This window comes from Mirounga leonina, unplaced genomic scaffold (genome assembly GCF_011800145.1).
Source record: "Mirounga leonina isolate KUSES-001 unplaced genomic scaffold, KU_Mleo_1.0 Mir_165, whole genome shotgun sequence".
In the NCBI taxonomy this organism is placed as follows: domain Eukaryota; kingdom Metazoa; phylum Chordata; class Mammalia; order Carnivora; family Phocidae; genus Mirounga; species Mirounga leonina.
In genome coordinates this window covers 8999979-9022024 of record NW_023270415.1, presented here as the reverse complement: position 1 = coordinate 9022024, position 22046 = coordinate 8999979, and the positions used below count along the sequence as shown (strand labels likewise).

At 42.0% G+C, this 22046-nt stretch overlaps 1 protein-coding gene across 4 annotated transcripts in view; it reads right to left on the bottom strand.

The window, feature by feature from the left end:
• LYN (LYN proto-oncogene, Src family tyrosine kinase) overlaps positions 1 to 22046 on the bottom strand; it is a 116701-nt gene that overhangs the window by 53222 nt on the left and 41433 nt on the right. For 2 of the 4 annotated variants that reach the window (XM_035011173.1, XM_035011174.1), the window contains exons 2-7: positions 6396 to 6532; positions 3463 to 3508; positions 2543 to 2648; positions 866 to 964; positions 640 to 743; positions 344 to 493 (exon numbers count right to left, since the gene is read on the bottom strand). In XM_035011173.1, the coding sequence (XP_034867064.1) occupies positions 344 to 493; positions 640 to 743; positions 866 to 964; positions 2543 to 2648; positions 3463 to 3508; positions 6396 to 6527 (637 nt within the window). In that variant the 5' untranslated portion in view covers positions 6528 to 6532. The remainder of the gene's footprint in view (positions 1 to 343; positions 494 to 639; positions 744 to 865; positions 965 to 2542; positions 2649 to 3462; positions 3509 to 6395; positions 6533 to 22046) is intronic. The other 2 variants (XM_035011175.1, XM_035011176.1) reach the window with 1 other exon arrangement.

The window sequence follows — 22046 nt, the reverse complement described above, 5'->3', positions numbered from 1 at the left end:
GACCCGCAAATCTGCATTCTGATTCCAAATATTTAAAAATGTGTTGTAAAAATATGCACTACATGAAAAGAATATTCATTTTTCTCTTCTCAGTTTTGGAACATTAACTGTCAAACAGCATGGATGTGGTGGAAAGAACTGGGATAATTATTCACTAAGATCCGATCTGACTTTAAATGCATATGTAATTACAGATTAATTTAGAATCAATTACAGATACGGATCCTCCAAATTCATCCAAAAGAAATATGAGGTAGAAGAATTTTAATATAAAGAAGTGTCTGACACCCTACATTTTGTAATAAATCTGTTTTGTCTTGTCCGACCTTCAGTTTTTACTTACTTTGGTAATGTTTAATCATGTCACTGATACAAGGAAAAGTGATTCGTGGAGAGATGTAATAACCCCCATTGTCCAGACTTCTAATTTTGTAGTGCTTAATAACATCACCGTGCACAGGGTCATAATCTCTGACAGAAAGAGAGTAGCTTCCTGTGGGGGAAAAACATAAGTTTGTTATCAAACCATAAAACTTTCACGACCAGGATATATCTCTTTTTAAAAAAAGAATTCTAGACTAGTTTCTAAGAATGATTTCCTAAATAGTGATTTAGAAGGGGACTTAAACCACTTCCTACCTTTCAAGGTTTCGCTTTCTCTGATAAGAAAAGCTCCAGGACTGTTCCCTGGCGCCAGCAGCTGTCTTTCTGCATCTTTCCTGGTTATATCCTTGAAAAACCACCTGAGAAGACATTGTCACACTTCATGGATGTTACGCTCCAGGGAAGGAAAAAGGTAAGGAATGCATAAGAAAGCCAAGGCAGCAAGCAAAACCATCCAAGATGGCAACAGGTAAGGACTCACTCTTCCGTTTCCAAGGTGTTGACTTTGGCGACATAGTTGCTGGGGATGAACCCTTCTCTCTTTGTTGAAAGGGATTTAGCTTTCCACCATTCTCCATGCCTGGAAGAGAAGCGGACATCAAAAAGTGTCTGTGTCCAGGGGCGCCTGCCTCGCTCTGTTGGTACAGCATGGGACTCCTGACCTTGGGCCTGTGAGTTCGGGTCCCACGTTGTGTGTAGAGATTACGTTTAAAAAAATAAAACTTTAAAAAAATAAGTGTTTGTATCCAATGAGTCAAGAACTGCAATAACAATTGTCTGAAGGGGGGGTGAGGGAGGGTGGGAAGATCCCTGGAGCCCCAGAATCCAGCGGGAAAATTCGCTCCTTTTGCTGAAATAAAACTATGTTTAGGGACTTAAGGCAAAGGAAAACAGCCTCATAAATGGATCACTGTGCTCGGCGCCTCACACACAAGAGTTGGTGAAAATGGTTCCTCTCTTGCAGAAGCAACACGTTTGTAATTTCCCCCAGAATCTCCAAGAAATGCCGTAGGATCCTTATATAGAAACGAGAGTCAAGGGAACAATGAACCATCGCTCTCACGTTATAAACTCCTTTGTTAAAACATCTACTTTCCATAGAGAGGTGCTGTGGAGAGAAGAAACGGAAAACCATGAAGTAATCCCAAGCAGGTAGGCTCATTCCCCCTGTTCTTGCCCTCAGCATGGAGCCAAGGAGGAGGCTGGGGCCGAGGAAGGAGGCAGGAATGGAAGAGTCCCCAGGAGCCTCAACTATGATGTTCAAATCCCCACGCCCAGTCGGGCTCCTTGTTTGCAAGCCATGAAGGACAGCCACAAGGGACACGAAGCTGCTACCTGCCGTACGTGTATTCACGACATTCTCACATCAACCCCCGGACAGAGCCACTGTCACTCCCATTATAGGCCACTCCCATTTCCTAAGTGAAGAAACGAAAGCATAGAGCTGAAGGGACTTGTCAAGGTCACACAGCTATCAAGAGGCAGGGCCAGGATTAGGCCCGAGTTCACACTCACCCAGTAAGTGAGAACTGCTCTTAACCACTTAGCACCTTGTACTTACTACGGGGTCTCCCTCCTCCAACCCTGGTAGGCCGGCCAGCATGACAACGTATGCAAGATCAGGGGCAAATACTTGGGAAATCCTTATTCTCAGTACCAAGTCCCTGTGGTCTGAGCCACAGGTCTGTGAGTCAGCATGGGGAGCTGGGGGGGCTGGGTCAAGGACACGACAATGTCTAAGTGTCTTCACAGAAGGACGACAACGGCTGAGTAGGGGCTTTTCCAAAATGACGGCTGCTTCTGCACAGTGCCCTTAAAAATCAAACCAAGTCGGACCCATACACCCAGTCTGAATTTGAGCAATATAACTAAGTAAAAACATAAAATAAACATGTTATTTGCATTAAAATAACATGCAAACTCCACACAGACACAAGCTTCTTAAGGTGGCACAGATGGATAAAGAAAGAAACTGGTGTCTGCATTCAAAGGGAAACCTGGAGAACATAAGAGGAAGATTCCTTTGGCCTCACTCCTTGCACTCCCAAAGCCCTGCTAGCAGCAAGGAGGCTGGGAGGCTGCTCATTGCTGTGCTGCTGGGAGCAGAACGAAGGGGCCAGGACTCTGGCCCGAGTAAAGGGTGAGTGGGCATACTTACTCCTCCAGGACTTTCATCTTCTCTCCTTTCTTGAAAGACAAGTCGTCCGGGTGGATGCCATCATAGGGGTACAAGGCTACCACGATGTCTCCTTGCTCCTCCGGATCTAAAAATGAAGGACGAAAGGGGAGATGTTCAAGAATCCATCAATGGAAACGTTTTAACAAATCTTTATCAGGCACAAAAGATGGATAATGACATGTGTTTCCTGCCTAGTGGGGCTCAGAGCCCACATGGTCTGCAGTAAGCAACGTATTATCCACACTGGATACAGCTGATGTTATCCCCAGTCATAGAGACCTACAGCTATAATTAATTCCAGCCCTATACTTCAGAAAGGATACAGCCATGTTCAGAGCAGCATTATTCGCAAGAGCTAAAAGGAAGGAACAGTCCGAATGTTCGGTGGCAAATGAATGGATAAACAAAATGTGGTGTGTACATACAACGTGACATTATTCAACCTTAAAATGGAAGAACATTCTGACACGAGCTACAACACAGATGAACCCTGAAGACATTGGAAGGAGTGAAATAAGCCAGACACGAAAGGACAAACACTTTATGAGTCCACTTATTTGAGGTACCTAGAGTGGCCAAATTCATTGAGACAGAAAGTGGAATGGTGGTTGGCAGGGGCTGTGGGGAGTTGGGGAATGGGGAGTTAGTGTTAAACTTGGACGAGTTTCAGTTTGGGGAGATGAAGAAGTTCTGGAGATGGATGGTGGTGCTGGCTGCCCAATAATGTGAATGTACTTAAAGCTACTTAACTAGACACGTAAAAATGGTTACAATGATAAATTTTATATTCCATGTATTTTTTTGACAATGAAAATATAAATAAAAACACCCAAGCTGACTCCCTTAATGCATCTCTAACAGTAAAGAAAGGAAACCACCATGTTGCTATGGAAACATACCTTTAGTTTGAAACCTCTGTCCTGGTAAAAGCTGAGATTCTGGAACCTAGGAGAGAATATTGGTTAGGAAAAGGATTTTTACGTTTAGCTTTTCTTACTCACATACATGTTGTATGTTATGTCATTTTTCTCACAGTAGCAAATGAGGTTTAGAATGGCTCATTTAGGAAGCCGGAAAGAAGAGAACAGAGAAAACATTTCACAGAGCTGGGTCCCATCCTACACAGCTCAGCGGAACAGCTCTCCCTTCTAAGAGCAGTCATTTGCCGGTGGTGGCAGGAAGTGAACAGGTGAAGGCTGGAGTCTCAGCATGGAAACCAGACACTAGGGACTGCAAAGCAGAAGACAGAAACGGCCTGGGCCCCTGCTGGCTTGGTGGGATTGCCATTTCGGCCAGGACTGCTGATCTCCGTGTTTCCCAGACTTGTTTAGCAAACAGAGTCCGGGCTCTGTCACTAGAGGCTGAGAACAGGTCCTAACGGATCCAGGTTTCCTAAGGCTGACCCTGCTCCTGTTATGGGGACAGATGGCATCCCCGGTTACTTCAGCTGGGAGGTGAATTGGCAGGAAGGGTCTGTGGGACAGAAGGTCACCTCAATGACCTTTTAAACCAAATTCCTTTTTCTCTCAGTGACCATGGGGAGGATGATAAGACCTCGTGGGCCCCTTTTCAGGAAAGTACTGTCCAAGGCCTATATCCACAAATCATGCAACTTTTCCCTTTGATTCAGTGACTTAATGGAATGGGACCAAAACAGTTTGCACTGAAATTTAAATTTCTTTTTTTTTTTTTAATTTAAATTTCTGATGATGACAGTTAGCCCATAAAATCCCCAATTATGAGGTTGGGGCAGTGGGGGAGGGGGCATTACTCTATGTCCTGGTATCAGAAAATCAGGGGTCCGTGCTATCCTTGAATACTTACTTTAAGAAGTTCTAGACTGATTTTTTTAATCATGGGGATTTGCATAATTAGGATGCATGATCAATTACAAATGATTTAGAGGAAATAATTAGAAGATGAGAAACTAGTTAAATCACTTTGAAAGCAGCAAGCCGATTTCAAATACCAAAGAGTCCTTAATTTACAAATGTTTTAACAGACTTTCTAGAAGACCAAAACACGTATAGGCAACTCATCTGTCGTAACTCTTTCCTTAAAATGTCTTTTCTTCGGGGTGTTGCTGAATTCCATCAATTTCACCTCACCGGCTTCTCGGAGCTCCTGTCACAGAGCCAGAGCGTGCATTTTTGGCACATCTGGCCACAGCTGGGAGTGTTATCTATGGCCACGGGATAAGGCCATGCTAGCGGGCTCAGGAAACAAGGGCAGCTGTAGCCAGAGAAGGCACAGACTAAGAGACAGAATCCAGGAGGGAGCTGCCATATTGCAAACCTGTTTACTATTTCTGCCTTCCAACCCCATGGTTAACCTCTTTCAATCTTAGGAGGAGGAAAAATGGTACATTTATACGATTTGCCTTTGTTTTTCTGAATCAAGGGCATCTTCGTTCATCATTTCAAAAGAAAACTTGGGTTCAAAGCACGTAAAGTGCCTATAGCACATAATATCAGGAAAAGCCAGATTCGTTTTATGAGATCTCTTGAAGTCTATAAGGAGGCAACTATCTGTGACTCCAATTCTTTCAATCGTTTTCTTTCCTATTAATCATGTGTATGTAATATAGTTCTCTAATTATACTGGTTTATGTAATGTTTTTAAATATTATATTTATATTATTTATTATCACTAAATTATGAAAGCTATATAGTCTTATACATTTTGAGTTTCTCTCTATACAACTGTAACATTAATTTATCTATCTAGAAACATCATGTACAATAATTGACAGCAATAATATATTCACTCTTCATCTCCACTTTTTAAGAAGGCCAACAGTAACTTCTCAATTTCAGCAATGGCATGAGACTTTGACATCCGTCAAACCTACAGGATAATGGGGAGCTGTGGGGAAAGAGCTGGAAGAAGGCTTGGTAACAAGAACATACTCCATAATGCCAAGGCCTTATATTTAAAACATATCTGACTAGAGACACTATGAAAATTCTTAATAAAGGCATTGGGGCTAATTTGATAATATACTATACATATATAATTTGATAATATACTATTTATATACTATACATATACTTATATATATACTATATATACTAATTTGATTCTATATATATGTATATAATAAAATAGATGGAAAAGATAAAAGATCTGAAGTAAAGTACGTTTAACATAGCATCTATCCAAAGCTCTGGTCCTCTTCTCCATGAAATTGGATAGAGTATTAGGTCTTCCTTTGCCAAGCATTTCCCAACTGCATCAAATAGCACAGCACTCATGTAAAATTTCTGGTACAGATATCTGTCCAAGGTTAGGGGGTAGAATTAGCTGTGTATTTTTTTAATCCTTTAATTCTCTGTAATAGGTCATGACAACTTCAGAATCTGTACTGTCTGGAGTTAACTGAAGAATGACAAGATAGGGGATAAAATATGATACGCCAAAGGGCATATTAGCACTTATTTTAGCTTCTGACTTGAATCCAGAATTTCTTTTTTGCCTCCAGACCACTGTGCTAATCTCACTACCTATCCTAAGTCACCCAAGTTCAGATAGACAGATAGATTGATCTTTATATATAAAGGGTGGGTCTTTGCACCAGTGATATGAAAGATGATTTTCTTTACACGTGAGTAGGTGATCAAAGGCCCTTTATTGTACAATAAGTGGTCTGCTTATCTCTAAAATGTTTACAAACTCTTTAAAGGATTAAGCTATAAAGGAAATCAAAACTTATTTGAGGCCCAAGTAATGGATGTGATTTTTTTGCACGCACATGTTACAGATTTGGCGTCTAAATTACGCAGCCATGCTTTGATCCTGCTGTGGGAATTCTCCCCTGAGACTATCTACTTACTGGCCTTTGCTGTTTATTGGACGTTGGATCTCTCACATAAATAGTTCGGTCAGTATTACGTACTGGTTGAGTCTTCAAATCTATTCCATCGTCATTCAGATTGTCTTTCCTTTTTGATTTTATACATCCCATATTTCCTGTGGGAATACAAAAGCAATGACATTGTTTTACCATTTTAGAACTGGCTTCAAGCTACCAAAATATCTCCATTCACAAAGAATAAAAGACTACATTTTTATTTTTTATTATAGATAGCTTAACAAACTCAAATGTGAATACTGTCCACATACCCATTTGCTTGTTCATTCATTCATTCAACAACTATTTATTGAGCACCAATTTTATATCAGAAGACATCATTCCTGCCCTAAAGATGCTCCTATTCTTGTGGCAGAGATTTGTGAATTAAAACTACAGTACAGTGTGGCGAGTCAATGACAGAGGATGCACAGGACCTAGGAAAGGGCACCTAACTCAGGCAAGTGGAAACGCCCCAAAGGAAATGCTGAGTCAAAATGGGAGGGATGTTAGTCATGTGGCAGAGTCAGTAAAGGGATTCCAGGAAGAAGGAACTTCATATGCAAAATACTGATCCCGAGATAACATGGCCCCTTCAGGGAACTAGTTCATCACATCCCTTTGGGGAACTGGTTCATCTCACTCCTTCAGGGAACAGATTCAAGCTGATCCCTTCAGGGAACTAGTTCTATGATGAGAAACCCTTTAGCCAAGGAGCAAGTAGGGAAGGCCAGGAGTTGGGATGGAAACAGAGGCGCACCGTGGGTGCCATGCTGGGGAGCTGTTTTTCTTACTTTGTCATTTCACGAGGACACAATGGGCAAGGTCAAGTGAGGGGGCTTGAGGCTTCCAAGGCAAGCATGATTAAGAGCTAGATGGTGCAGAACCTGGCTCCAACTGGATGTGGCTTGGGGCCTGGGAAAACGGTGGTGGCCCTTCACCAAGACCAGAAATAAAGGAGGAGATGCCAACGGGAGAGACGATGCCTGGAGGAACATCCAGATGATCAGCTCCGGTGGGCTTCCCAGGAAGCTACGTGAGTGTGGAAAGCAGGAGAGATGGTGGAGGTAGGGGCAGCAACGAAGGCATCAGCACACTGTGACCGTGCATAATATTCGGAGGAAGAGCCATGGACAGAAGGGGCTCGAGCCTGACCAGTGCAGAACGACACAACCATGCTTCTGAAAGCTAAACTCCTTTATTAATTCCTCTGGTTCATAGTAGGATGTATAGAGCACCGCACCGAGCACTCTGGGGACTGAAGGATCGAATTTAAAAACTGAAATCAGGGCACCTGGGTGGCTCAGTTGGTTGAGCGACTGCCTTCGGCTCAGGTCATGATCCTGGAGTCTCTGGATCGAGTCCCGCATCGGGCTCCCTGCTCGGCGAGGAGCCTGCTTCTCCCTCTAACCCTCCCCCCTCTCATGTACTCTCTCTCTCTCTCTCATTCTCGCTCTCTCAAATAAATAAATAAATCTTAAAAAAAAAAAAAACTGAAATCAGATACGAATCTTGCCTTACAGCACAGCTCACAGTTAAATCCATACATTAAAAACAATAAATCTGTTATGAGCTCCATTAGAAGGTCCCATAGGGCAGTGGCTCCCAAAGCTGAAGGGACACCAGGATCATCACCCGCAACAGAACAGATTCTCTGGATGCATTCCAGGAAATTCCCTCAGGCCCAGTGGAGGCAGGGTGTCCACCCCTCCCCTGCCCCGGGGTGGGGGGGCGGTAATCTGTGGAACGCGGAAGCACTGCCATTGGAAGACCACTGCCTAGATCTCTAGAGGAGGGAGAGAGGATTCCCAGTCTGGGGAGGAGGTGGTGGGAAACAGGAAATAACTCCCGGGGGAGGAACTGTTCTAAGAAACCTCAAGATCTCCAAATTGTCAAACTGTCATCCACAGGCCAGCTCATCTCCGCACCTTGTCCTGCAGGATTCCAGGGGGCCTGCAACCTTCAATTTGTTTATCATCTCATCATGGAGATCTGAAGCCTCTAAAGTACAGTCACACCTCTTTCCGAAACTAGCAAGCAGCAGTTCCCAAAATAAAGGGGAAGCAAGTACTTCTTTGATTCAAAACAGCCCTTTTTTTTTTTTTAAATATGCTAAAGTATCTGCAATGGAGAAGGGTTTTTAAGTTGATCTGTAAATAAGTGAGACAGGTTTTAAAGTTGATCTGTAAGTAAACAGTCAAGCTCTTTTCTCACCAGTCTCAACCCCCACCCCCTCCCAAAAAAGCTGTATCTCACTGATCATCCATTAAGATGGTGCTGTTCAAGAAGGGAAGGTGGAGCCCACCACTGAGCACACAGGCAGCTCCAAGAGGAGGCCCCGGAGGGTCCACCTGACCACCGCTGCCCTTTGCCCTTCGCAACACCCCGCTTTCCCCTCGCACTGACCGCACCCCCCACCGAGCCTCTGGGCTGCCAGCACTCCCGCAGACTGGCCAAGCTGCCCCACTCCAGCGCACGCTCTCTATCTCTCTGTCTCCGTCTCTCTATCTGTCTCTTCCTGCCTGTCTCTCTCTGTGTCCCTGCCTGTCTCTTTCTCCCTCTTTCCCTTTCAGTGTCTCTCTGTCTCTGCATCTCTGTCTCTCTCTCCCACCCTCTCCAGATCTAAACACAATGTTACCTGCCCAGACTGGTCTTCACTAACGAGCCTACTAAAAAAATCGCCCCTCTGCCCATTCCTCAGGCTTTACACTCTTCTTTTTCTAATTGTGACCGACATCCCATTACATATTGGTGAATTCGTGGTCAGCCCCCAGCAGAACTGAGGCAGACAGGGAGGCCCCTAGCCTGTTTCTTCAGGGCAGTATTCCCAGCAGCTACACAGGGCCTGCGCAGAGCAGGTGCTCAGGGGATATGTGCTGTGAATGGATGGACCAGCTCCGGTTGCTGCACTCCACCTTCCCACATGTTCATCCTGACGCCCCTTGCAAAAGGTGGACAAGAAAAAGGAAAGGAGGTGAAACCCACCTCAGTTGTTTTAAAAGATACAGAAACCTCTAGAACTAACTTCTAGTTTATAGGAAACACAGAGGTTAGAGGAACAAAATGATCAGACAAATCCATAATGTGTAACCAATCTGGATACTTTTAAAAGTACAGGGGGCGGGGTAGAGAGGTGAGGACAGAACTATTCCATATTAAGAAACGAAAGAAACACAATGGGTGAACTTTGAATGAATCCTGGATGGAGGGGGTTGGGGGTAGAGGAGGACACAGGTTGGGATAATTGGGGAAATCTTGAATATATTTGAACATGGTATTAGGGAATTGCTGGGCTTCATAGGTGACATGATGATAGCACCGTGGTTATGCAGAAGAATGTCCCTATCTTAGGAGATGCATACACACGTGTGCACGAATGGAGTCTCATGGTGTCTGGGAGTTACAACACTTTGGGCAAGATGAAAAAGAGAAGGGAGTGGGAGACAAATGTGGCATAACATTAAAAAATCAGTGAATCCAGGTGAGGACGTTCTTTCATTTTTTTTTTCCTGTGGCTTTGTTATTTTCAAAATAAAAAGTTGGAGTGGGGAGAAAATAAGGGGATATTTATATTATACTACTTTCTCTCATAAAGTTGTTCAAAATGTTAGAAACAGTGAGTGTGTGCATGCACACAGGGGATGAGGTTAGAAAAGTACTTTGAGGGGTGTTATTTCTGTATCATGCCAAGGAGTGCAGACTTTATTTCAGCAGGAAGCCATGGGAAGTTTTTTACCCAGGGAAACGATATGATGAGACCACTCCTTCCCAGAGAGAACTCTGTAGGAGCAAGAGGGGAGACGAGAGCTGGATGGGGACATCTGGGACCCAGACCTCTAAGAGGTCTGGACAAAGAGACAATGGCGACTGTCCATGGGCAGTGGCCCTGGGAAGGAAGACAAAGGATGGAAATAGAAAGCAGGTGGATGTGTGAGGGGTGGTGACAGTCCACGGATTATCATTTCTTTATGCTTATTTCGTATTTTCCTCTCCCCCATCACCATGGATCACTGAGAACCAATGCATGGGCCATAGATGGAAACAATTACAACACTGCTCCACGTGGAGATACCGTCCTTGGTCGCTCAGGCTGAGCCGGCCTCTGCTGACTGCCCACCCAGCAGGGAGCCCTGGGTTGGGGCCCTACAGTTCCTCACGGTCCAGCAAGAAAGCTCAGAGAGCTCCTTGTAGTGACATGGGGATGAACTCAGACCAGGTCTTGCCTTCTGCTGTGGGAAGGTACCAGAAAGGTCGAAGATACAACGTACGCCCACAAAAACTGAGAAAGTGGTTACATGTTTGCAAATGATATGAGCTACACTGTACAATGACTCGCACCTTAGTATTTTTTAATTAAACATTTATCATTTTCTAAGCATCTTGTTTACTGCTTGAATAAACCCTATGACATAGGTATTACTAACCCCACTCTACAGAGGAGTACACTGAGGCCTACAGAAGTCGTGTGACCAGTTCCCAAGCCACAGCGGTGGGGAATGCCGGCGCTGGGCCTCACACACGGCTTTAGCCGAAAGTCCGAGCGCCACCATTTTGCCATACGATGGCTATTTTGAAACTTGTGCTTTATCTACATATTACCGATGCTGAATGAAGGGATTATTTCTGTGGCCTGCTTCTTTCTCAAAAGGACTTGACATGCTTTCACCAAAAAAAGACGATAATGAGTTTAAACAAATGAAAGCAGAAAAGCTGAGCCCAGGACAAGAGGAGAACGGAGGTCGGGTAACATGGTGCGCACCAGATTTGTTAGAGCAGGTTTCCTGGCAGGAAGAGCGAGAGTGCAGGGCGGGTGACAGCGCTTTCATGAAAGGAAGAGGAAGTAACCGAGCTCGTCACGGGAGGCCAAGGCCCCGGCACGAATGCTTATGACAGATGTGACATCAAGTCCTATGGACATTCAAGTCCGATGGCAATATATTCCATTTTTTTTTTTTTAGCAGTAATGAAGGCACATTTCATATGTGGAGATTCTCATTTAATTATGACAATAACCGGGGGTTTGACATGCAAATACAGCCCTGGGATATTCATTACATGAGCTCAACTACATGGTCTGAAGAGACACAAACAGCTGGGCAACCATTTGCTCACAAAGGGACATCCACCCACACATCCAGGAAACGGGAAGTGGGTAAGTTTTCTTTCCAAAAATGTCTGTTGGTCACTGCAACAAATATCCACTGGGTGGCTTATCCTCATGTAAGGGCCTTAGAATACCAAAATCCTTAAAAAAAAGAAAAAAAGATTTTGGAGAAAAGACTAAGTATGAGTCTTCATTCATCACTCCTGCTGCCTGTGGTCAGATCCAATAATGCCTTACAATTATCCATGTGCTCAACAAAGAAGCAACTGTCCACTCGGAATTCTACTTCTGGGGATGGGTTTGTTCTTTTTTTTCCCCTCCAGCTTTATAGAGATATAACTGACACATGACTTTGTGTAAGCGTAGGTACATGACGTAATGATTTCATATACTGTGTATTGTGAAGTGATGACCACAATAAAGTTAGTTAACACATCCATCACTTCACATGGTTGTCAGGTTTAGTTTATTTGTTTTATGGTAAGGAGTTTTAGAGGTTTTGTTCTTGAGATACACTTGAATAGGGCACAAGGACGTTCACATGAATGTTATTTGTATTATACAGAGAGACAATCTAGATGTCCATCAATAGGGAAGAGTTCATTAAATTGGGTCAAGCTGACATATTCTGAGACTAGGGTGAATTAAAAAGAGAGATTTGTATAATTTAGGCATTCTTGACCATCAATCATTATTGACTGAAAAAATGCACATATACATAGTTAACACAGACATATCCATACGAAAGCAAATCCACATATCCACCAGCCTGGCAGTTAGGTTCTAAAGTCCACTTATAAGGTGCAAGATCCTATACAGAAATTTTCTCTTAAGAATTCCTAAGGAAGACACTACAATTTACAAGATATTTTGGAGTAAGGACTGTAGAGTTGGCTCCCTGACCTCAAATCCTAGGTCCATCAATCATTAACTGTATGATCTTGGGCAAGCTGCCAAACCTTTCTGTCCCTCAGTATCCTTCTGAAAAATGGAGATGACTTTATCTGGCTCTTTGCATTGTTATGATGGTTAAATGAATTAAATTAGCTGATATTTGTAAAGTGCTTAGAAGTATGCTTAAAACAGTAAGAGCTATAAACATGTTTGTTAAACACATAAATAAATGAGGTCTAGATACTAGTGCACAACCCCACCCCAACCCAAAGAGGGAATAGTAGGAGCACATCTCCCATCTCACCTGCAGGGTGGAACCCAGGCCACTTGGACCATCTAAATGGATGTTTTCTTCTGCCCCCCCTTCCCTTCCCACTTTTGGGCGGGCACCTTGCATGCTACACCAACTCTACTGTATACTTTGGTATTGCAGGATGATCTGAATGTGAATGTACACATTACTCGGTAATTGAAGAGCGGAGAGGGAAGCTGTGAAGTGAGAGGGGTTCCTGAGTTTGCATATTACATGTTTTGGGTAATATTTTGTTTGTCATAGATTTCCTAAGGTTGAAAGGTATTACATCCCACTGGATGCCACTTCCCCCTATGAAAGCTGAATCCATGTTTTAACAATTCCACACAGTCCTAGATCTTAAAATTTAAAAATGAAGTTACTAGAATTTAACCTCCCAGAACCTCAATTCCTAGCCTTTACAAAATGCTACAAAGAAACTGTGTTGGTATCATGTTTTGTTTTTCTTATGACTTGTAAATTTTCTCTCTTTATTCCAGCAGCCACCAAAAAGCAACTAAAAACTTTTTTTGGCATTGAACTTCACCACCACTTCCCAAACTGACTGCTTCAATTTGCATTGAGTTTCCCAGCAACAAGCCAATTACTCATCCAAAGACTCATCGGGAGCTGTGAAATCTTTCTCCTGTTAGCTACCTTTTGCCTGACCCTGCATTATCAAGCGGTCATTCTGGAGTTACTAGAAATATCTATGCTGGTAGGGAAAAAAAAGAGAAGAATGTGTAATTACCTACTTTGTGCCTGGCACTGCCCAGATGAGGAAAGAAAAGCCCTGATGTAAACTTGTGCCAGGTTATCAAAGGTCTTAGATAAAAGTGGAACTTTGTCCATCTGCTTCAAAGCTGCACTTTTTTTTTTTAAAGATTTAATTTATTTATTTGTCAGAGAGAGAGCACAAGCAGGGGGAGCGGCAGGCAGAGGGAGAAGCAGACTCCCCGCTGAGCAAGGAGCCCGATGGGGGGCTCGATCCGAAGACCCTGGGATCATGACCTGAGCCGAAGGCAGACGCTTAATTTACTGAGCCACCCAAGCGTCCCCCAAGCTGCACTTCTTTACCCACCCAAAGCTTTGCGGCCTCTCTGTGGAGTGAGTTTTATCTCTCTGAATTAGCGAGCTTAGAAAAAGAGAAAGAAGTCCCAAGGACTTAGAGATGGGTGGTAACAATCCCAAACAAAAGTGATCTTGAGCTTCCAAAGTAGGCTGGGTTTGGTTCAAGGGTCGTTCAGAGGAATGTATCCCTAAAACAGTGTCCGCGCCTCGTGCTTGCATTCCAGGACCAGTTCGTTAACTTAAGAGCCTTGCTTTGCCTGCCCAAATAGAAGACTTTTCGACACCCTTTGACTGTTTTCCTTCTTACTTTACTTTCAAGAATGAGACTTCAGAGATGTTTTCAGAGAAGCAAAGTCTACATATGGAAGAGTTGCAATGTTTTCTTCATACAACCTATCAGAGAGAAAAGGGGTCAGAGAAGCCTTAGAAGTAGCCTCAGGACAGCAGAGGAGGAGAAAGCTCCAGAACTAAACTCCACAATCAACTCCATCCAGTTCCTATCTTAAGTAGCTTTCTTTTCTTTTGCCCATTTCTTTTTGAAAAATACAGAATTGAAAAAAGGTATAGCCAGACTCTCTTTACTTAGATAACTAAGATTTCTCTCCTTTGTATGTCATGGTAATAATTTTCAAATGTTCTCAGTATTTTTCTTCTGTGAAATCTCCCAGAAAACCATTGTTGACACAGTTAGTAAGCTGGTAACCTAGGTCTGCCTGGGTCCAGACCCTGGCTTTGACCAGTCTCTAATATGAGATCCCTAAGGTTTAAATAACATATGTAACAGGAACAGTGTCTTGGGGCAATTAAGTCCATGTCGTTTTGGTATCTGGTAATCCCAGCTCCTGGTGTTCCTCTGGGTTCCTTATTAAGAGGAAATCCTTGACAACTCAGATCCCAGGGCTGCTCTATGGTGTGGATATCATCTCCAGTCTGGGAGGAATATTGGGTTCCCCCTAGAAGGGAAGGATGTATACTTTACAAGAAGTACTTCTTGAGTTATAAACTGTGACAAAGAGGAGCCTGAAGGAGCATTAGAAAGAGTAAGAATGGGATAGAAGGTGTGTCCAAGGTGGCCACCCCCCAACCATTTTTACTAGGAAGGGCCAATTGGAAAAGGGCGGGGGGGGGGGTGGAAAGTGACTTGAAGATCTAGTAGTTTTAGGTCCACATACCTAGACCAAGCCTGGAGGAAGCTGTAGATCTGAAAGAGTTGCTGCCTCTCCCTTTGCTTCCCACCTCACACAGGGTAAAGCACACAGGGCGACTGTCTAGAGGGTCCCCTCACTCAGCCTGCTGAAGGTATAAAGGGCTCTGGAACTTTTGGAGTGTCCCAATGTGATGCATTCGCTCTGGGGGCGCTGTTAGGGTAACACTCGCAACAATCAGCAGTGCCCAGTCATATGTCAGCAGACATATAAAGAACATGGAGAGAATCTGTGGCTTTTTTTCTCCCCAAACAGCACAACAGAAACCCTTTATCTACTTAGGTACCATCTTCGAAGGGAGCTGGAGAAGAAACGTGGACAAAGCTCCTAGGTTAAAGAAATGGCGGCATGACGGTAAAAAGATTAAACTGGATCAAACCCTGTTGGGCAAACTTAAGGCTGTTTTCCCACCTGCCGCTATTCAGAGGGATGAAGAGAAATAGTTAAAGAATGTGAAGGCTTTTTTTCCCTTTGTTTTTGCACAGCTGAATTGCAGCGTGTACATTCTGCAAGCACGCTACACAGGAGACACAGAGGATTCTGGAATTAGAGAGTGGTGATGGTGTTACAACCTTGTGAATATACTAAAACCCACCGAATCGTACACTTTGAAAGGGTGAATTTGTGGCATGTATCAATAAAAAAATTAATTAAAAAACATGCTTTCCCCCACCCACCAAGAGAGATGTAGTGCAGTATGGCTGGCTTCCTCCTCATCACATTTTCTTTATGTTTTTGTGATCTGATCGGATGAATCCAATACATTTTAATTTACCTTATGCTTGCCAATGTCTTTACCTGATTTGAAAGCATTTTTTTTTATTATTATATGCTGTAGGACATATGCATAGCAGCAGGAAGACCCAGGTATTACGTAGTTAGCTATAACAGGAATGTGTAGCATAACTAATGTTAAGCCAATACTGAGATATTCTGAAATAATGATGCATAAAAAGAGCAAATTGACTGCATTTATCAGCACCCTAATAAGCCAGTATAGTTTTAGTCACAGTATTTGTTACAGTGAGTCCGAAAAAGACCATTAAAGAGGTAGGTGAGGGTTCAAATACCTTACCATTTGGAATCTAGAGCAGAGAAGTTGAAGGGTAATTTGACTCCTGCCTGGAAGAAGGCAGTGGATAATGACATGTGCAGCAAATTAGGAATTGGGAAGCAGGGAGGCTACGTCCGTAATTATGGACAAAACCACTTTCTTCTCTCAGCTCCAATTTCCTCACCATAAAATGAAATGGCTGGGCTTGGCAGAGGGAGTAAATGATACTATTTTTAACTTGACAATACATATATTAAAGTGCTTTAAAATGTGTGCACTTCTTAACATTCCACTTCTAGCAATACATTGTTTCTATGAAAATAACTGGGCAGTTACACAACGCTCTGTAGAAAAGGATATTTAGTGTGGGACTGTTTGTTGTGGGACAGCTTAAGTTTACAACTGTGTATTGGTTTTACTGTGAAGTGGTTTTAATAGCTTAAGGGTATAACAATTCTTATCAAATGTAATTGTTTTAAAAGCTTTTGAAAATTTCTATGATGCCTTTTAAGAAATGTTCTCTTTTTTTAGGGGGAGGGAGGGGCAGGAGGAGAGGGAAAGAGAATGTTCAGTAGGTTCCACGCCCAGCGCAGAGCCTGACTCGGGGCTCAATCTCATGACCCTGAGATCATGACCTGAGCCAAAATCCAAGAGTTGGATGCTTAACCAACTGAGCCACCCAGGTACCCCAAAATGTTCTTCTTAAAAACAGGATTGTTGAATCTTCTTAGGATTATATTAACATTAGCTGATAGTAATAAGCAGCTTAGTTATTAACAACAATAAGATAACTGGAGAAATTGGATCATTTACTGGATATGTAATAAGGAGTTATCAACACTTTTATGTTTAATAATAATGGTATTAAATTTATATTTAATGGGGCGCCTGGGTGGCTCAGTCGTTAGGCGTCTGCCTTCGGCTCAGGTCGTGATCCCAGGGTCCTGGGATCGAGCCCCGCATTGGGCTCCCTCCTCGGCGGGAAGCCTGCTTCTCCCTCTCCCACTCCCCCTGCTTGTGTTCCCTCTCTCGCTGTGTCTCTCTCTTCAAATAAATAGATAAAAATCTTTAAAAAAAAAAATTATATTTAAAACATGAGTCTTTACCTTTTAGAGATTAAAATATTTATAGATATAATTTTTAAAACTGTAACAAGTAGCTTAAGTGTACTCTGAGATATGGTTGTTTCTGTAGTTTCCTAGTTCATTCCTTACTTTATTCACCCTTACATTTTTAGGATTTTAAACTAATTTCTAAAAATTCATCAACCCGGGTCACACGTTTTTGTTACATCTGAGGTGCAAATCTCCTGCTTCCTTCTAGAAATTCCTCTACACATCCTCACTTCCCTTCCACATCTCAGGATGGTTTTATCCCTCTGTGTCAAATGGTTTTGCAAACAGTTGCTGGGTCAACACATCCTAATTTCTCCTTAGAAGCTAAAGTGTTAGCATGTCTGATGTCTTGGGAATGTTTTGGTCACTTGTAATTTCTTTCTAATGCTTCTAAATTTAAACTTAAGCTTAAGTTAAAATTTTATTATTTTAAGTACAGAAACAACAAGGTTGATATGCCTTTTGAAAACTAGCAAGAGAAACAGTAAAAAAAATGAATATACTTTAAAAAAATAGGCATAATATTCAAGTCCTCTGGTAAATTGGAAAATTTGATAAATATATCAGATTGGCCTTTAGGCAACTGAGTTTTGGAAAGTTGACCTAGAAGATTAGATACATCAACATAAAAGAATACTATGTAGTTATTAAAATAGTGTGTGTGTGTGCGTGTGTGTGTGTGTGTGTGTGTGTGTAGCCAGAGGGAGGGAGCACCTGGGTGGTGCAGTTGGTAAAATGTCTGACTCTTGGTTCTGGCTCAGGTCGTGATCTCAGGGTCCTGAGATCCAGCCTAGCCACGGATTCTGAGTTCAGCTTGGAGTCTGCTTAAGACTCTCTCTCCCTCTTCCTCTCCCCCCATTCCCCTCTGTACACGCTCTTTCTCTCTCTCTCAAATAAATAAATAAATCTTTAAAAAAAAAAAAGATATTCAGAGTACATACAGCATGATAGCATTTTGTTGGGGAAAAACAAGTAGAAAAAGGTCTAGGAAGAAATATCCTAAAATATCAGAATGTTCCCAATGATGGGATTGCAAGGATTTTTGGTTTTGCCTTGCCAAGTTTTAAATTTTCCATATATATGTAAAATATTTTCCTAATATATATACATATATATGAGTTTGAAGGACCTTAGGTCATGTATTCAGTTACCCTTATTCTAAAATTTTTAAAGCTGTTTCTATTTTGTATAAATTATATATATACACACACACACAATGTATTTTTATTATACATATATATGTATTTTTATTTTTGTATTTTTCTTATACATATATAACATGTAATATACGTACATATATATAAACTTGTACAAAAATGGAAAACATTTTTTACAAGTTTAAAACAAAATACACCTAGGTCAGTGGCACAGAATAGAGAACTGAGAAATAAACCCATGCTTATATGGCCAATTTATCTATGACAAAGAAGGCAAGAATATACAATGACGAAAATACAGTCTCTTCAACAAATGCTGTTGGGAAAACTGGACAGCTACATGCAGAAGAATGAAACTGGACCCTTTCTGACACTATGCACAAAAATAAACTCAAAATGAATTAAAGACCTAAACGTAAGACTTGAAACCTTATAAAACTTCTAAGAGAAAACATAGGCAGTAAACTCTTGGCCATCAGCATTAACAATATTTTTCTGTCTTCCCAGGGAAGTGTAACAAAAGCAAAATAAACAATTGGGACTACATAAAACTAAAAAGTTTTTGCACAGTGAAAGAAATCATCAACAAAATGAAAAGGCAACCTACTGCATGGGAGAAGTATTTGCAAATGATATATCCAATGAGGGGTTAATAACCAAAATATATAAAGAACTCCTACAACTCAACACCAAGAAAAGAAACAATCTGATTAAAAAATGGGCAGGGGATCTGAATAGACATTTTCCCAAAGAACACATCCAGATCGCCAACAGACATGAAAAGATGCTCAATATTACTCATCATATCAGGGAAATGCAAATCAAAACCCCAATGAGATATCACCTTACACCAGTCAGAATGGCTAAAATAAAAAAGACAAGAAATAACAAGTATTGGTGAGGATGGTGAGAAAAAGAAATCTTTGTGCACTGTTGGTGGAATGTAAATTTGTGCAGCCACTGTGGAAAGCAGTATGGAAATTCCTCAAAAAATTAAAAATAGAAATACCATATGATCCAGCAATTCCCCTTCTGGATATTTACCCAAAGAAAATGAAAACACTGGGGCGCCTGGGTGGCTCAGATGGTTAAGCGTCTGCCTTCAGCTCAGGTCATGATCCCAGGGTCCTGGGATCGAGCCCCACATCAGGCTCTTGGCTCAGCGAGGAGCCTGCTTCTCCCTCTCCCTCTCCTCTCTCCCTGCTCATGCTTTCTCTCTCTCTCTCTGTATCTCTGTGTCTCAAATGAATAAATAAAATCTTAAAAAAAAAAAAGGAAATGAAAACACTAATTCAAAAAGATACCGGCACCCCTCTGTTTACTGCTTCATTATTTACAATAGCCAAGATATGAAATGTCCATCAGCAGATGAATGGATAAAGAAGTGGTGTGTACACACACACACACACACACACACACGCTGGAATATTACTCAGCCATAAAAAAGAATGAGATCTTGCTATTCACAACAGCATAGATGGACCTAGAGGGTATTATGCTAAGTGAAATAAGTCAGACAGAAAGACAAATACCATATGACTTCACTTACATCTGGAATCTAAAAAATAAAACAGGGCGCCTGGGTGGCTCAGTCGGTTAAACGACTGTCTTCGGCTCAGGTCATGATCGTGGAGTCCCGGGATCGAGTCCCGCATCGGGCTCCCTGCTCAGCAGGGAGTCTGCTTCTCCCTCTGACCCTCCTCCCTCTTGTGGTCTCTGTCTCTCATTCTCTCTCACAAATAAATAAATTTAAAAAAAAAATCTTTAAAAAAATAAAAATAAAAATAAAAAATAAAACAAATGAATGAATAAACAGATACATACTCATAAATACAGAAAACTGATGGGTTACCTAAGAGGAGAGGGGGGTGGGGGATAGGCAAAACAGGTGAAGAAGATTAAAAGGTACTAAATTCCAATTATAAAGTGAGTAAGTCACAGGGATGAAAAGTACAGCATAGGAAATAAATGAACAAACAAGAGAATCTGAACCCATGGCCTAAAACCTTCAAACTCTGATAATCTGTGGGATTAAAGAATTTGGAGAAGTTGCAGCTGGAGTCATAGTCTTTGCCAAGAATTTAAACAGAAATAAATTGTCAATCATGAAGATTTTTTACTAGATATAAGGAAAACTGCTCAACATCCAGGAAATGCACCTAAGTGGGCTCTGAAGAGACAGCAAGGGCTCTGTCAGGCGTCTCAAGAGGTGACAGCCACTCAGGCCCCCATGTGAACAGAAGAAGCAATGTCCCCTTCTCTTTGACTCCTAGCAAAGTTGGGATGTCTCAGGGAAGGGAGTTGGAGGTGGAAGAAAGAGGCCATGCAAAGGTCCTGTGACTGGAATGAGGTGAGGGGCAGAAAAGGAGCTGGTATGGCTGGAGGGAAGCAAGCAAGGGGATGAGTGGTTAAGAGGGAAGGCCTAGGTCCTGACCCTCTTATGACCAGTGTGCGGCTGATGACAGACACGCCAGAGATGGGTGACATTCGCCTGGATCGATGTGCAGTAAGAAGCCTCACTTACACAGCTGATCCCAATTTGCATAACTCTTAGTTGAGCAATTTCACACAGAGGAAGACAACAGGGGATTGCTGAAACAATGGGGTTTTTTGGTTCTGTTTCTCTTAACAATAAAAGGGAACACACTGAAAACAAGATGAGCTCATGGAAACTTACGTATCATAGAAACTTATGTATCAAATGCATCATTTAAAGGACCAGAAGAGGAAATGAAAAGCAGATTCTGAATTATGCATGTACAACCAACTAAGAAGTATTATAAACATCGACTTTGTGTCTAGAGTCAGATTTTTGTGATCAAGAATTCAGTCACATGTATTCAGAAATATATAAAATTACGTATTTATATTCCACTTTAAGAGTTAGGGCAGCTTCACATAAGTGCAGGCAACATAATGCAGACTACTATGAAATCAGAAACAAGGTGAAACTAAGCCCAAGACATCTAAAGGAAGCTGAATGTTACAGCACACCGTAAGTTTTGGTACAATTGTTGGACATAGGCTATAAATCTACAAAAAGGTAGGTTTTCTAGAGGTTAAAGCCAAGAGGAAAACATGACACGATATAAATAAATCAGCTGCTCTACAACAGAATTTCTCAACCTCAGCACTACTGACATTTCGAACCCCCAAAATTATTTGTTGTGGGGGCTGTCCTGTGCATTGTAGGGTAGTTTACGGTATCCTTGGCCTCTACCCAAGAAGCTAGTAACGCCCTTCTCCCCCGCCTCCTCACGAGTGGTGATAACCAAAAATGTCTCCAGACACGGCCAAATGTCCCCCGATGAAAGTTGCCTGGGCAGGAAATCAGAGGTTTTAATGACTGGCAATGACCTTAAGTATATTTTCTGTTACAGACTGGAATAGAGCAAAATGCTTTGTTGGTCAACAGTGCAAGACAGGTTTAATAGCCCATTATAAAACTTCAGGGGCATCACCAGAAATCTTGTACAGTTGATGTCTGTCACTCCGCCTATACACACAGACACAGAAACAGACTCACGAAGACAAACACACAGATCTGGAGTTTGTTGGAACTGACCCAGAAACTTTATGAGAAAATCATCGGCCTGACTCTATATTTCAATATAAACTAGTCTCATGAGATAAAGCTAGAAGAAACAGTAAGAATGATCTAGGCTACCTACCCCCTTCTTATGAAAATGTATTTTATTTTCACTGAAATTAACACAAAAATTCATTTAAAAGTTTATTGTG